Below are 16,810 nucleotides of genomic sequence, written 5' to 3'. Positions count from 1 at the left end.
TGTATTTGTGTAAGCTGTGGTGTTGATGCCTCAAAGGGACCAAAGTTGCAATACATATAAACAAACCAGTTTTCATAGTTGGGTTCTGAACTATATCTCAAGACCAAGAGTTAGTTTGCCTGTATTGAACACACTGGAATGAGATGTCCACCACAAAGTAAATTGAGAAAGAGTAGAATAGGACTGGATAAGAAAACAGGGATAGCGTTCGTATCACAGCCCAGATCTACCACATAGCTCTCTTTGGGGTGCAATTCCATACAGCTACTGGGAGATTAAGGATCACCCTAATGTAACATGCAGTAACAAGAATGGCACATGTTCCAGAATACACTGGGACAGATACTTGGCTTTACTCTGTTGATGGAAATCAGTGTGTGATTCTGGAAAAGCCATCTGTCTTGTTCAGTGGCTCCTTCCTCTTCTCCCCTCTGCATGTGTAGGCTCAGGATTGTAGCTGTGCAATCCAGAAGCCTCTTCTTCCCATCTCCCATTTCCAAATACCAAATTAAGGCCCCTTGCAATAGCAAAACTCTCTGCAAACTTGAACTGAAATTGCCTATATTCAGGGCACTAGCATGAACTGTTTGTGTTGCCCCAAGTCATGAGAAGGAAGGTAAGGAGCATGTGGTAGGAATCGGAAAGGAATGGGATAGGCAGGGTTCCCTCGGGGATCTGTCAGGGCCAAGGACCAAGGAGCTGGTGATGCAAGTGATGGAAATGTATGCAGACTTCTGGAGAGAACCAAATTTACTGTCCTCCAGATGTCACTTCTCTGGAAACAAAGTCCAGAACAGAGAGCGGCTGCTGCAGAGGTTTCTAGCTTCAACATCAGATCCACTTGGCTTTGGCCAGGCCACAAGGCAGTCAACGAATGAAGCAGGAGAGCCCTTCCTTAATGCCCTCCCTTCAAATATTCTTCATTTTCTACAGTGACAAAAGCAACAGCTTGTGGGGCCTTCACATTCTACTAAGATCAAAAACCCCAGGAAATGCAGAATTGGACTGAGGTTCTTTGCCATTTCCTTTATGCCCAGTCGATGCTATAGTAGAAAGGAGCCAGAATCTTCACAAGCTAACCCTGGATTCTAGACTGACCATACATACATTGTCTGTAGTGCAAGACCTGGAGACTGAGTTAAATCCAAGTACTGAAAGACATGGATTATTCAGATGAGACAAAAATGTGGTGGGCATAAAACAGCATTGTTTATCATTGATAGCACACTTTAAAACCGCTTACACATTACATAAACTCTTCTTGTGTGAAAAAGTCTATTAGGATCTAAGTGAAAATACTCACTTTATTCTCCAGTCTCACTGGATTTTGATAACGCTATAAAAGCTTTTATCTAATTTCATTAAAAATTGTCAATTTGTCTACAGAAAACTTGGTTCCCATATGTAGAATTCTAATGAGAGAATTCTAATAATAGGATCCAGATATTCCTGAATAAGATAGCTGATGATTTTGCTCAGTGACTGAATATGACAAGACTGCTGTTTTTGACTTGCTTTTGACAATGAACAGGGAATATATGATGTCACTGGTTGTCACTTTCAGTTTCACACTAAGTTGATTGTTGAAACTAACTGAAAGATAAACCATAAAACAACAGATTTCACAAATTCACAGAAAACAGACCAAAAATATCAGGAAATCTGCCAGAAAAGTCAACTGTTCTAAGGGTTAAGAACCGCAGGTCTATCAATGTAAAGTGAAAAAACAAAACACCAATGAGGAACCAAGTGTAACTAAACTTAAAAGATGCTGCTGGAACAACAGCAAATGGGGTTGCATGGGACATAAATATATTTAGGCTAGAAAGATTTCCAACTCCCAAAGCAAGTAAGTTCTCCCATAAAATACTGCGGTAAGAAACCAAACTGGTGAATGTTTGTTTGAACTCTATGGAAAGACTATAATATTAATATGTACCTGACAAGAAAGAAGCCTTACAAAAAAGGTTCCAGTGGCCTATATGTATCTTTTAGTTTTACATTCAGTGCTAAGAAGATGAAGTGTCTAGAATGGAAGATGCATGAAGAGCAGATGAAATCACCTAGTTTGTTCAGTGCAGATAAGAGAAGACTGAGGGGAGGCCTCATGGTGGCCTTCAGCTCCCTCAGGAGGGGAGCGGAGGGGCAGGTGCTGAGCTCTTCTCTCTAGTGACAGTGACAGGACCCAAGGGAATGGCACGGAGCTGGGACAGGGGAGGGTCAGGCTGGATATTAGGAACAGGTTCATAACTTAGAGAGTGGTTGGGCTCTGGAACAGGTTCCCCAGGGACATGGTCATGGCCCCAAGCCTGCTGGAGTTTGAGAAGCCTTTGGACAATACTATCACACGTATAGTCTGACTTCTGGGTGCTCCTGTGTAGAGCCAAGAATTGGACCTTGAGGGTTCTTGTGGGATAGTCTATGACTTTATTTCATACAAAGGCTAAGACACTGGTTTTTGTACTGAAATACTAAATTATACCTTCCTAAAAGTGTAAGTGTTCTAGTGCTGCTTTGACTTTCATTCAAGAAAACATTTGTCCTAACAGCAGGGGATGGCACTGTGACCACCCCTGCACACTCTTGTCAATGACTTTTCTGTGTATTTATTTCTCTTCTTGCATTTGTACTCTTAGAAACACAGATCCACCCACCGCCCAACAGTGGTTCATCTCAGACTTAACAACAGACCTGTGATATTCCCCACCTAGAAACATGCTGCTCATCTGATTCTGGCTCCTTACAGCAGCAGAACAGGCAAACGTTCATTAAATGGGCAACATATCTGGTGTTTCTTCCTAGTTCCTTCCAGACAGGCAAGCGTGCATGTCCTCAGTGGAAATGTGCTGCTTGGACAGGAGTAAAGTGGGAAAATGGCAAAGGCCACCACTTCAGCCTAAAGCTGGCATTTCCCTGAACTGGAGACTAGGAAAAAAAACATTTATCATACTGATTGCACCTAAGTAAAAACCAACAGTTACACTTTCCTCCCCTCTCCTCTACCTCCCTCAGTCTCATCTGTGTTTCTGCCTCTAAGTCTCTGGGGAACACAATCAAACAATGGCAAGAGTTGGTAGGGCTGATTGATAGGGCTTTAAACTAGATTTGAAGGAGGAAAGGGACAAAACTGGGTCTGCCAGTGATAAGCTATGGGACTGCATGCCAAAAACTGAGGGACTGTATGCTAGCAAGACCCTTCATTCAGTCTGCGCCATGAGGGGCTGGGTTCAATGAAGCACATCTGAAATGCTTCTACACAAATGCACGCAGCATGAGAAACAAGCAAGAGGAGCTAGAAGCCCTAGTCCAGTTCCACAGCTATGTCACTGTTGTCATAAGTGAAACCTGTTGGGAAGAGGTCTGTGACTGTGTGTTACAATGGATGGTTACAGGCTCTTCAAAAAGAATAGGCAGGGCAGGCAAAGTGGGAGGGTGGCACTCTATGTAACGGGGTACTGGACTATGCAGAGTTTGCGATTGGCAACAATGCAGTTGATAGGCTCTGGGTAAGGATTAACATACAAACAAATATAAAGGAGATATCATTGCAGGAGTCTACTACAGACCACCTGGCCAGGATGACAATGACACTGATGAATTATTCCTTAAGGAACTGAGAGAGACTTCTAGATTGGCTGTCCTTGTCCTTATGGGAGACTTCAGGACTTCAACCTGCCAGATGTCAACTGGGAATATCACATAGCTGAGACAAAAAGGTCCAGGAGATTCCTGAAGCACCTTGATGGGCTAAAGCTGCGACAGGGGAGGTTTAGGTTGGATATTAGGAAGAACTTCTTCACCAAAAGTGTTGTTAGGCATTGGAATAGGCTGCCCAGGGAAGTGGTTCAGTCACCATCCCTGAAGGTCTTTAAAAGACATTTAGATGTAGAGCTTAGTGATATTGTTTAGTGGAGGACGTTAGTGTTAGGTCATAGGTTGGACTGGGTGATCTTAGAGGTCTCTTTGAACCCAGATGATTCAGTGGTTGATAATAACTTAGTACTTGTACTAAGAGAGCTGACTAGGAAAGGTGCCCTCTAGGACCTGTTGCTTGTAAACAGGGAGGGTCTTGTGTGTGAAGTGGCAATAGGTGGTCACCTTGGCCGTAGTGACCATGAAGTCGTTGAGTTTAAAATCTTTGGAGATAGGAGGAAAACTGCCACCAAACTTCAACTTTGGACTGGGGGAAAGCAGACTTCAGACAGCTCAGTTAGTGAGGTCCCCTGGAAAGTGCTTTTAAACACACTGGGGTCCAATGTTACTGGTCATTTTTTAAGTACCACCTCCTAAGAGCACAGGAACAGGGAATTCCAAAATGTTGGAAGTCAAGCAGGACGGGCAGGCTGGCCTGGCTAAGCAGGGATCTTCTTCAAGTGCTTAGGCAGAAAAAGAAAGCATACAGTCACCGGAACCAAGGTTGGGTGACGTGGGAGAACTACGCAGAATCACAGAATGGTTGAGGTTGGAAGGGACCTCTGGAGATCATCTAGTTCAACTCCGCTGCTGAGCACAATCACCTAGGGCACATTACACAGGATGGCACTCAGTCGGGTTTCGAATATCTCCTAAAAAGGAGGCTCCACAACCTCTCTGAGCAACCTGTTCCAGTGCTCTGTTCACCTTCACAATAAATAAATGTTTCCTCATATTCAGCCAGAACTTCCTATGCTTCAGTTTGTGCCCATTGCATCTTGTCTTGTCACTGGGCACCACTGAAAAGAGTCCAGCCCCATCCTCTTGACACGCTCCCTTCAGATAGTTGTATGCATTGATCAGATCCCCTTCTCAGTTTCCTCTTCTCCAGGCTAAGCAGGCCCAGCTCCTTCAGCCTGTCCTCGTACAATAAGTGCTCTAAACCCCTAATCATCTTTGTAGCCCTCCTGGACTCACTCCAGGAGCTCCACATCCCTCTTGTACTGGGGAACCCAGAACTGGACACAATACTCCAGGAGAGGTGTCACCAGCGCTAAGTAGAAGGGCAGGATCACCTCCCTCGACCTGCTGACAGCACTCTTCCCAATGCACCCCAGGATACCGTTGGCCTTCTTGGCCACAAGGGCACGTTGCTGGCTCATGGTTAACCTGCTGTCCACCAGGACTCCCAGGTTCTTCTCTGCAGGGCTGCCCTCCAGCAGGTCAGCTCCCAGCCTTTACAGGTGCACGGGGTTATTCTGCCTGAGATGCAGGACATTGCATTTGCCTTTGCTGAAATTCATGAGGTCCCTTACTGCCCAGTGTTCCAGCTTGTCCAGGTATGGATGGCAGCACAGCCCTCTGCGGGGTTACAGGGATTCTTCTCACCTTTGTAGGGAGAGAATTTGTGCAGGCAAGGCTCAATGAGAGTTGAAGCTGGAAAGCAGTGTGTGGGACAATAAAAAAGGCTTTTTAAAGTATGGTAACAGGAAAAGGAGGACCAGAGCATTGGTCTGATACTTGATGAGGATGGTCACCTAACAAACAGGGATATAGACAAAGCAGAGATGTTTAATGCATTTTTCACCTCTGTCTTCAACACCAGTGATGGGCTCTGGTACCCAGCTGCCCTGAATGGGAGGACCGTGACTGCAGGAACGATAAACTCCGAGTCAACCCCAAACTTGTGCGGGATTTGCTGCTCCACTTTGGTGCATATAAGTCCACGGGGCCTGATGGGATTAATCCCAGGGTACTGAGAGAGCTGGCTGATGTCATTGCACAACCTCTCTCATTTATTTTTTAATTTTTTTAATGGTCTTAGGAATCTGGAGAGGAAGCTGGCAAATGTGGTCCCAATTTTCAAGAAGGGCAAGAAAGAAGATCCTGGCAATTACAGGCCTGTAAGTAATACTCAGTGCCTGGTAAAATTATGGAGAAGATTATTCTAGGAGTTATCAAAAAACACATGAAGGACAACACAGACAGTGGATGTAGCCAACATGAATTCACAAATTAATTTGCTTTTATGATAAGATCACCTATCCAGATGACCAAAAGAAGCTGGCCAATGTAATCTTTCTGGATTTCAGTAAAGCTTCCAATTCTGTCTCTCAGAGTATCTTTCTGGACAAAATGACCAAAATACAGTTAGATAAGAGCATAATAAGACGGTGAAGGGTCTGGAGGGGAAGACATATGAGGAGTGACTGAAGTCACTTGGATTGTTCAGCCTGGAGAAGACTGAGGGGAGACCTCGCAGTTGTCTACAGCTTCCTCACAAGGGGGAGCGGAGGGGCAGGTGCTGATCTCTTCTCTCTGATGATCAGCAATAGGATCCAAGGAAACAGCTTGAAGCTGTGACCGGGGCGGTACAGGCTGGATATTACAAACAGGCTCTTCACTGGGAGGGTGGTCAGGCACTGGAACAGGCTCCCCAGGGAAACGGTCACGGCACCGAGCCTGCTGGAATTTAAGAGGCATTTGGGCAATGCTCTCAGACACGTGGTCAGATATTTTGGGTGGTCCTTTGGGAACCTAGGAGTTGAACTGAATGATCCTTGTGAGTCCCAACTTGGAATATTTTCTGATTCTAAGGACTGGTTCGAATCTAACCTGTTTTTCATAGATTTTTGATATAGCAATCTTTTAACAGATTCTCTTGATCCTCTGAGATATTCCAAATTGCATTGAGTAAATGTATACCTTTCTAGAGAAACTAGAAGCATTGCTCTCTAGCAGACAGGGATATCTGAATATTGCCCAACAGACTTGGAACAGTATTTAGTGCTGTCCCCTACAAACTGCGAACTAAGGATTTTTGCAACTTGTTATTGGCAGGGGCACAGCAGATACAGAGGGAGAAATCTAGACATTTACAGGGTTCAGCAGAGCAAGTATGGAACTGCTGCTCTTCAGAGCCTGTTGAAAGACCAAGTTGTTCCTCCAGACATGCCCAAAGGAGTGAGGGTTTAAGGGCTTTATTTCCAGAAGGCAGCAAGTTTCTGCATGCATAGACATCTTTTTATAGCATGCTATACGTTCAGAGGCAGTGTCTGATCCCTGGATTTACTCCACTTGAAACTTTAGATGAGACTGGGTTGTCAACAGTGACTTGGAAAAGGCAAATATTCAAGAAATACTTCTGATCTGTATTTAGATAGAAATAAGATAATGCATACATATCACGTAAATCACATTTCACTCCAACACGAGCTCAAGAATCCATTAAATATAATCAAAACGAATAATCACTTAAAAAATTAGAAGAACTAGATAACCTGTACCTAAGAGTCCTAACAATTGACCAAGGTCTCCAATATACTTATAGAGTACTTATAAAATCCTGGAAACTTGATACCCTGAAATAGCATTTACGTTGTGCTGTTAAATTAAGATATTACAAGATGATACCTACCAGTCAGTCATCCTAGCACCATTTCCAGAAAAGAAACAGAAGAACTAGTATGCATGTCCCTTACTGAGCAGACAGAAATAGCATTCATAACAAGCAGTTGAATATTATGAAAATTAGGTCTTTCAAATAAGCAAAAAAAACCTACACCATTATTCCATTCCTTGACAAGACTCTAAACTTGGCTGACAGATTAACCGTATAAATCTAATAAGCAGGCTTTTGTAAAACATGAAATTTCTTATCACAAGGCATTCACACTGACATCATAGGATGCTGGGTTTAGTTTTACATTATACAAACTAAGAACTAACTGAAATAAAGAAGAACTATGAAGTAGGGTTCTGCAGAGATCTTTATCAGGCCTGATGTTATTTTGAATTCCTGACAGAAAAAAATGCTAATTGTTCTGTTTGACAGGAGCATAGCATCCTTCCAGTATGGGAGAGGATGGGAAATAATTTATTTTTTTAAATCTTTTTCATGACATTAATGACTTCATAGGAAAAGATTATTCCATGCTTGTAGCAACAAATCAGGGGTCACGGAATCACAGAATGGCTTGGGTTGGAAGGGACCTTAAAGAGATCATCCAATTCCAACCCCTCTGCCATGGACTGGGACACCTTCCACCAGACCAGACTGCCATTGGATTCCCAATTAATTTTCAGCAGCACTCTTAAAATAAAACCTTTGCAATGCAAAGTACAATTGAATTGCACAATTTACTGCCAGTGAATACTATAGAATAAAAGTGTATCAATGGGACTGGAGAGATGAGACAAATTCATGGACAGCAGCTCCACTGTATCTAGTACAATGGTATAAACAGTTCAGAAATCCTTAATAACACATTACAAGGACCTGGGAAAATACCACTGAAAGAATCACAATGCCTCACTAAAAACTGCACTTCGTAGTTCCCAAATAAAGACCGGCATATCCACCAACAGAGGTGTCTTTACAGATATCACATTCAACCCTGTGTCTGTTTCCAGGAACATCCCAGCAAAATAGAAGGTAGTTACAGAAGAGACACATAACAGTTCAGGAGCCAGAGGCACTGACTCACCAGGAAAGATTAGAAGAGCTAAATCTGTGCGGCTTCAGTAAGCAGTAACTCATGAGGACATAGGGACAGGCTGAAAATATCAGTGAGCAAATGGAAGGTAAGACATCACTGCATGAGATGTTGAGAACTAAATTAAAAATGAACAATGGAAAAAGGAACACAAAGGAAAGATCCTGCCCTGGCAGAAGAGATGATCTGAAGATTTTCTAGCTCTGATTTTGCTTATTCCTCCTTTATAATGTTTTGTTAGTTACAAGGGGAATGGATACCTGGCAAGGCAGAGATGGCAGCGTACTAATGACTGACAGTAGTATGAAGAGCTGACACAGGACAGGTGACCTGCAATGCTAAATGCTCAGGCGTACTCCTACAGACCCCCTTCTCCAAAGAGGCTCCAAGACAATGGATGACATGACATTAAGTGAGTATGACGGAAAGAATGCAATATATTAAATATACCTCTTGATGATGACTTTTGAACCATAAAAACCTCTGGGTTCATATAGATATAGTTAGTTCCTCCGTTAATTCCAGAAATAGGGATTTAAGGAGCTAGTCCTTCCTCCTCATCACAATAGGCACACAGGCTTCCTACAGCCATGGAAACATCAACAGCAAAAGAGAGGTTCCTGAAAGAACTGGACTAGCTAATCCATGGTACGCAACAGGACAGAGTCCTTCTGGAAATGAAAACACTCAACTGCATAGATAAACAAAATCAGTATTGGACAAAGATAAAAATCACAGAATGGCAACTGATTCCCTGCCAAATACAGAAGCATAGAATGGCTTGGGTTGGAAGGGACCTTAAGAATCATCTAACTCCAACCCCCTGCCATAGGCAGGGAAGTCACCAACTCAGGTGATCAGGTTGGCCAAGGCCCCATCCAGTCTGGCCTTGAACACCTCCAGGGATGGGGCAAGTGAAGAATTTCCTCCTAATGTCTAGTCTAAATCTATCCTCTTTTAGTTTAAGATCGTTCCCCCTTGTCCTATCATTATCTACCCGAGCAAAGAGTCCTTCTCCATCTTTTTTATAAGACCCCTTTAATTACTGAAAGGCTGCAAGGAGGTGTTCCCGGAGCCTTCTCTTCTCCAGGCTTAACAGCCCCAGATCTCTCAGCCTTTCTTCATAGGAGAGGTGCTCCAGCCCTCTGATCATCTTTGTTGCCTTCCTCTGAACTCGCTTTCTTGTGCTGAGAGCCCCAAAACTGGATGCAGTGCTCCAGGTGGGGCTTGATGAGGGCAGAGCAGAGGGGGAGAATCACCTCTGTCCCCTGCTGGTCATGCCTCTTTTAATGGAGCTCAGGACACAGCTGACCTTCTGGGCTGCAAGCACGCACTGCTAGCTGATGTTGAGCCTTTCATGCACCAGAACCCCCAAGTCCTTCTCCACAGGGCTGTTCTCAGTGAGTTCTTCTCCCACTGTGTATTCATCTGGCATTGCCCCAACCCAAGTAGAAAGATACAGAGCACTGAACCATTCCCAGAACTAGAAGAAAAACCTAGACATGGAAATACTGCAGATTGAGCTAGAATGAGTAATACTGAAATTTTATATTTTTTCCTCTCTTTAGCAGTACCGGATTTTTATTCCTATTCTTATTGATGCTCTTTTGTGTTAAAATCATTGGTATAGTCATTCATTTTTTATAATTCTGACTAAATTTTTTCACATTCCAACTCCTTTGCAGCCCAGAAATTTCTTATTGTTTTAAGGGTCCATTTTAGGAATATAGAATTAAAATGGCAGTATGTAATTAAATGACAGAATTCTGGGAAATTTATGAAATTTTTCTAAAATTTGTTTCATTGGCTAGCTTCACACTAAGAATTGCTTCATTTCCATTCTGTGCTGCTAAGAACAGCACACTAGAAAAGTGTTTGTCCAAAGTGACAATGAGATAGAAGGAAAATTCTTGCACTAAACCTGACAAAACCTGAGATCCTTGACACTAAATGGAGGAATAAAAACAAGGTAGCTAAAGAGAATTCCTATTCATAAACAGAATCTGCCACACCATAAGTAGAAGAAAAACTATGGAATATAGTGAACTGAAGACTGAATAAACTCTGTCATCTTAACAACAGTCAACAAGTTTGAGTTCAAGTAGAATGGGTGCACGAAAGGGTAGTGAGAAAGACAAGATATAAAGAATAAATCATAGAAGACTTAAAGAATCTTTTTTTAATCAGCAAAATGAAGGCTCGAAGGACTTGTGACTGACACTCATAAAAATGCACAAAGGACAAAGGGTCAGACAGTAGAAAAGATTTTTCAGGAAAAAAAAAATAATGAAAACAATGAATAAACAAATGCAAGTTTAGTTCGCAATCAAGTTTTCCAGTCATTCAAGTAGAAATCTGGAACAGCCTCCCAGTAGAAGAAACCTGAGCATGCATGCATGCATTGGGAAAGTAGAAAACACAATCTATATTAAATAAAATGTTTGCCTAAGTTGTGATACACAGTACAAACTCAGTGATCTAAATGATGTGCCACAGTATACCCTCAGCAAGTTTGCAGACACCACTAAGCTGGGAGGAGTGGTGGACACACCAGCGGGTCCTGCTGCTGTCCCGACCTCGACAGGCTGAAGAAAGGGTCTGATAGGAACCTCATGGAGTTGAACAAAAAGTGCAAATTCAGCACTTGGGGAGGAAGAACTCCGGGCACAGGGCATGTTGGGGGCCACCCACCTGGAAAGCAGCTTGGCAGAAAAGACCCTGGAGCCAGCAGTGTGCCCTTGTCACTAAGAGACTAAGGGTATCCTTGCCTGCATTACACAAAGCATTGCCAGCAGGTCAAGGAAGGTGATCCTGCCCCTCTGCACAGCACTGCTGAGGTCACATCTGGAGGGCTGGCTCCAGTTTGGGGCTTCCCAGTACAAGAGAGAAATGGGCATACCGGACAGAGTCCAGCAAAGGCCTACAAACGTGAGGAAGCAGCACCTCTCCTGTGAGGAGAGCCTGAGAGAGCTGAGACTGTGAGCCTGGAGAAGAGGAGGCTCAGAGGAATCTTACCAATGTCTAGAAACACCTGAAGGGAGGGTGCAAAGAAGATGGAGCCATGCTCTCGTCAGCTGTGCCTGGTGGCCTGCACAAGAGACAATGGGCACAAACTGGACCACAAGAGATTCCCCCTGATTGTCAAGAAACATTTTGTTGTGCGGGTCACAGAGCACTGGCACAGGCTGCCCAGACAGGCTCACCCCGTGGAGATCTTCAAAACCCACCCGGACATGGTCCTGGGCAACCTGCTCTAGGTGGCCCTGATTAATTGGGGAATGGACCAGATGACCTCCAGAGGTCCCTTCCAATCTCAAGCATTGTGATTCTGCAGCTAGTGAGTGATGGTAGGAGACTTCACTTCAGGATTTCTTCCTAATCTATGTCAGCCTTAAATTCAGCTAATTGATTCTGGATTGAATATAGGTTGTTTTTGGTTAAAGTGTAACTTCCAGAAATGTCAACCTAGCATCATTTTTTTCTCATTTCAGTTCCTGGATCTAAGCTGGAGATAACATTCTTCATTTCAAGGTCTCAACACTATTCAACAAGTTCTCTCTTCTGCTATTGACACAGTCAGAAAATGCAATTCATTTTTCCAGTAGGGAACAACTTTTAAAGGCTTGCAAATGTCCCATTTATTTCTAGAGGCATTTTTGAAATTCCTATTTATTTTTTTTTTATGTAATGCTGGTCCTAAGCAACATGATCTGTATCTGTTGTATACATCCTGTTTTCTTGTTTCAAAAGGGAGGATCAGATTTGCAGTGTAGTGTTTTGTTTAAACAGGTGTCTTTTCTCTCTCTGTTAAAACCCACTTCTCTATTGCTTTTTTTTTTTTTTTTGAGAAAGGAACTAAATGAGTGAAAAGGAAACTGCAGGTAGCTCCTCACATGAGCGAGAAATCATTCTACAGTTTACTACTCAGTCCTCAAGAATCTCCATAGGAAATAAGATTTGCACTTGACAGTGATATATTATGATGAATGAACTGCAGTCAGACAAGTAATCTCTCATTTTGTAGGTGAATCATATTCAAACTGACTTAATAGACCTGAATGAAAAATAGTACATCTAGGAAGGGAAGATTACAGTCTCTACATCCAAACTGTTATAGGGCAATAGCATAAGAAAGAATACTGAGGGACCTTTCATCTCACTAGGAAAAGGTTAAAAAAATGTACTGCAAGAAATCAAAAGCCAAAAAAAATTTGAACAGAGATTACATCACATTTTCCTTGCTCAGTGGGATGATAAAACATTTTAAAAAACAAGTACAGAAAGTAGTGTTGTGTCTTTTCGTAACTTTGAGGGGGACTCTGCTCCCTCAAAGTATGTCCTACTCAAATCAGATGAGCAAATTACATATTTTTCTTGCATTATACAAAAGAGGTTTCTTAATCTTTTCAGGGTTTAAAATACATAGATCACACTGTAGGAAAATCAGATTGGCTACATAAGAATTCAAAGCGTGACAATATCCTGATAAGTAGTGTTTTCACCAAGTCAACAATAAAACACCAAGGTGCAGGGATCCAAGTAATCAATGCAGTGCTGCAGCAGCATCAGGGCATCCCAATGCTATAAACTAAGTGGGCTGACCTTTTCGAAGTTAAACCCCACTTAACACTGAATGCTTCAGGACCACGCTGTGTTGTCACAGTCTGCCTCTGGCAAAGAACTGTAGTGCCAAGCATGAAGGCTGCATTCAAACACAAATGGTAACATTTCTGAGCAATTTCCACAGGATAAGACTGCTTTAACAAGAAGACGTGACTTGCTTCTGACTCCAGAGCGACAAGATCTGGCAGAGGAAGCTGACAGGATCTTTTCCACCGTCCAACAAGGAACTCAAGAACCTTCAACCTCTAACATCAGCCTAGCTTTTTCATAGGGATGGAAATTACCAAAATATCCTCTCTACAATCTTGTACAGCTGTGAGAATGTCATGTCAGAAGAAGAAGAATGTATAAAGCTCTTCAATCAGCACAAGCAGGGCACTTCATGACTCATATTTTCAGGTGCTCTGTAAAAGACAAATTAACACTGGGCAAACACAGGATGACACCAGCCATTACTGCAGACAAAGCAGCATTGCTCACTTAAGCAGAACTTGGGACCTCCTTTGCATTGTTCTCATCTTCAATTTGCACAGCAGTTCTTTCTGGACTATTTCTTCGAAAATTCTCTGAAACTAAGCAGATTTAAAGTGCAAACTCATGCCTTCAAATAGGAGCATGATATACTATTTTTCTCTTCCAGAAGCCTCCTTTACAACCCAGATACAGCCGTTTTCTATAGTACAGATGTAGACTATGACAAAACATTGGGAACTAGAATCCAAATATCAATAAGTCCTATGCTTTTACAAAGTTATTTCTTCCCCTGCAGTAGAGTACCACTTACCCTAACAGGCAAAGGAACTCTGGAAGTACCAGCTGCATGCACAGCGCTAGGCTCCCTACTGTGTTACAGTGCTGACTGAAGTCACGCAGATGTCTCCAGCTCTACTCTAGGGAGGCCACTCTTTGTGTTCTTTAAGTCTTAACCATAATCCTGAAACAACATCACTAGTTTCCTCTCTCTAAGAGCTGCATAAAATTATTCATGGAATGTGATATCAACATCATGAACTTACTCTGTGCTGAACAAGAGACACGCGGGATTCCACTCTGCAATGGCCTTGCTCAGGGAAATAGCCCATTGGTTTAGCTATAACAGACTGGTTTAGCTATAACAGATTCTTCTCAAGTATATGAATTCATCCCTGGAAACAGTAGGTAGATTGTATTTCTGGTATCAGTCACCTCCCAAGCTGATTCTCTACTCAGACACTATGTAGTCTTTCAGGTCCTAAATATTTCTCCTGTTGCCCTACTCACTGAGAGGTACATGCTTCTCACAGTTGATGTTCTACGAAAAGATGGCAAGGGGAACCCCTCTGAGCATGATGGAGGTGTCCCACCAGGACAGTGCACAAATCCAGCTCTCACAGAACTGTCAGCTTGAGTCCCATAGTTTGCTTTCACTGATGCTTTTGGAGACTAACTCTTCCATACCGGCTGCTGTCCTGATTTGTGCTCAGCATGACCCCTCTAAAATGACAGATTATTGCTGACTGGAGAGGTCAGCAACTATCCACTAGGCTGACTGCTCCCCATGAGCTGTAGGACAATCAACTGCTTCCCAAAACTGTTCTGCTCTGGGGTGACTTTGCCATCACCTCCACCCATCTTGTGGATCTCCAAAATGTTTGTCCTTGGGAGCTGCAATACCATCTCACATCCTACATGGCACTACCACACTAGTCTTTTATGGTGAGGCAACAGATCTGTATAAAGAAGGAAATGATACTACAGGGACATCAGAGCAACTTGGGGCATCTAACCAGCTGCCCTCCCCAGTTGACTCCAAGTTGTTCTAGGCACTTTTATCAGATGTAGGTGGAACATGGGCAGGACAAAAGGAAGAGGCAGGCAGCCTGTGTCCAACACAAGGCTGAGGCTTCTTGGGCTACTGAGCCTTGAGGAGCAAGAAGATTCGGCATATGCAATTTGAGGTCTAGCAGCTAGAAAGGAGGACCAAGAGCAGTGTGTTGCTAACCGAGGGACCAGGAAGCACTTGCAGTGAGTTTTTTGTCTCTTTACTGATGACAGAAGAGTCATACAAAGAGAAATGCAAGAAGTGTGAATGTATTTTCAAAAGATCTACAAATAAGGAGATTGAAAGACCTTCAGGGCACACCAACACACCATGTATAAGCCAGATCACATTTCGATGGAAGTATGTGCCACCTCCTTCCCAGAAAGTCTTACTCCAAAACCAAGAAAGAAAAGCCTCCATTTCACCCCTGAGGAAGGAGCACAGAGGCAAGTTCACAGAGACAAATAGGCCAGCACTCACAAGTAATACATGGGTACTAATGTACTGTTCCAAGGAAAGTATCTTTCATGCAAACAGTACTGACAACAGTTTCTGCCTCTTACCATGGGCAGTAGCGCTCTGCCTCCAAGAGTTCTCTGGAAACACTACCTGCAGAAAGCCCACTAACACAAAGGATAAGGCAAGCCTACTGAAAACTTAAGCTTTGGTGCAGAACACCATACATATGACTGGGACCTTACAGCCCCCCTAGCGCCACTTGCTCCTTTCTGATATCCCAAAATGCTGCATGTGAAGACTGCACGAGGGGCTGCATGAGATGCAAGAATCATTAGCTCCAGTTCACCTTTCTCATGCATTTGCAGTGTCCTGAGGTTGATTATCCTCCCTACCCCAAAGAGCCATACACAGCATTCAGCAGATTCTTGAGGCTTCTACTCCTGAGTTACCACCACTCCTGAATGTATGTATTTATTTTCTTCCACCTTCTTTTTCCTCAGTGCACAGCAAATAGGAACTTTCCACCTGTGCCCCCTTTGGTTTTTCACATTTCTTCCATCTCATTCCTGATCTGCAGCAGCCATTCTCACCTCAGGTATGGAAAGTAGGGAAAGGAGGTGAAAGCAGGGGAGGAAACAATCATTGTGTTTTTACAATCAGTCAGGTCCAGAAGCCACTTGACCCAGATAGATCAGTTTCCCCTACAACAATGGGTGAGCCTGGGAAGCAAATCAAGCAGATTGAATGATTTTTGGCAGAGAGAGAACAGTAGGAGTGGTACAGACCTCTTCCTCCTCAATGCGAGCAGGTTCAATCAGCAGATTATTGGCTTGATCAAACGACACCCCCTGTTAGGACAGGAACCAGCAAAGAGGCATGCGGATTAGTGGAGCATAAACCAAACCCACCACCACTACCACCACCACCCAACACACAAACGCACACCACTCTGATAGGTCTGGCCACACAGCACCAGAGCAGACCCCACTCATACCACTGCTGATTACCACCTACCAGCAAGTACCTGCGACAGGGCTGCGACCATGGCTCACAACATGCAGAGTGTCAGCATTCTTTGGCCTAGCTAACTGGAAACCACATCTTAAAGGCCATATTTTGTCTGTGTTGACACACTGAGGCTGTGACCATCAAGCTCACAAGCTAAACACCATTAGCTGGTTTTACCCACTCTGTACCGAGTCTTTCAGTGAAGGAGGAAGGATTAATCAACACAGAAGAGAACTGCAAAGGGCCCTCTGGTGCCACCTAGCTGCCGCACAGGAATGAAGCTATCCCAAATCAAACTTCACTGGTCCCTCCTGTGAAGGGAAATGTGTCCGGTGGAAGTGTCAGATGCTCAGTCATCCTGCTCCCAAATCCAGGAAATCTTAGAATTTCTATTGAAAACCAAATGTCTTTGGGAGAAGAAAAACAAAACAAAAACAAAAAAACAAAAAAAAAAACAAAACAAAAAAAAAACAACAAAACAAAACAAAACAAAAAAAAAAAAAAACAAAAA

At 43.2% G+C, this 16,810-nt stretch overlaps 1 protein-coding gene across 31 annotated transcripts in view; it reads right to left on the bottom strand.

The window, feature by feature from the left end:
• SCRIB (scribble planar cell polarity protein) overlaps positions 1-16,810 on the bottom strand; it is a 117,227-nt gene that overhangs the window by 61,688 nt on the left and 38,729 nt on the right. For 30 of the 31 annotated variants that reach the window (XM_082753427.1, XM_082753408.1, XM_082753405.1 and 27 more), the window contains exon 16: positions 16,077-16,139. The exons of the other annotated variant lie outside the window; for it this stretch is intronic. In XM_082753427.1, coding sequence (XP_082609553.1) covers positions 16,077-16,139 — 63 coding nt within the window. The remainder of the gene's footprint in view (positions 1-16,076; positions 16,140-16,810) is intronic. 31 annotated transcript variants of the gene reach the window in all.

This window comes from Aythya marila (genome assembly GCF_965140915.1).
Source record: "Aythya marila genome assembly, chromosome: 2".
Taxonomy (NCBI): Eukaryota; Metazoa; Chordata; class Aves; order Anseriformes; family Anatidae; genus Aythya; species Aythya marila.
The sequence above is the reverse complement of the archived record's forward strand: the minus strand, read 5'-3'. Positions and strand labels throughout refer to the sequence as shown.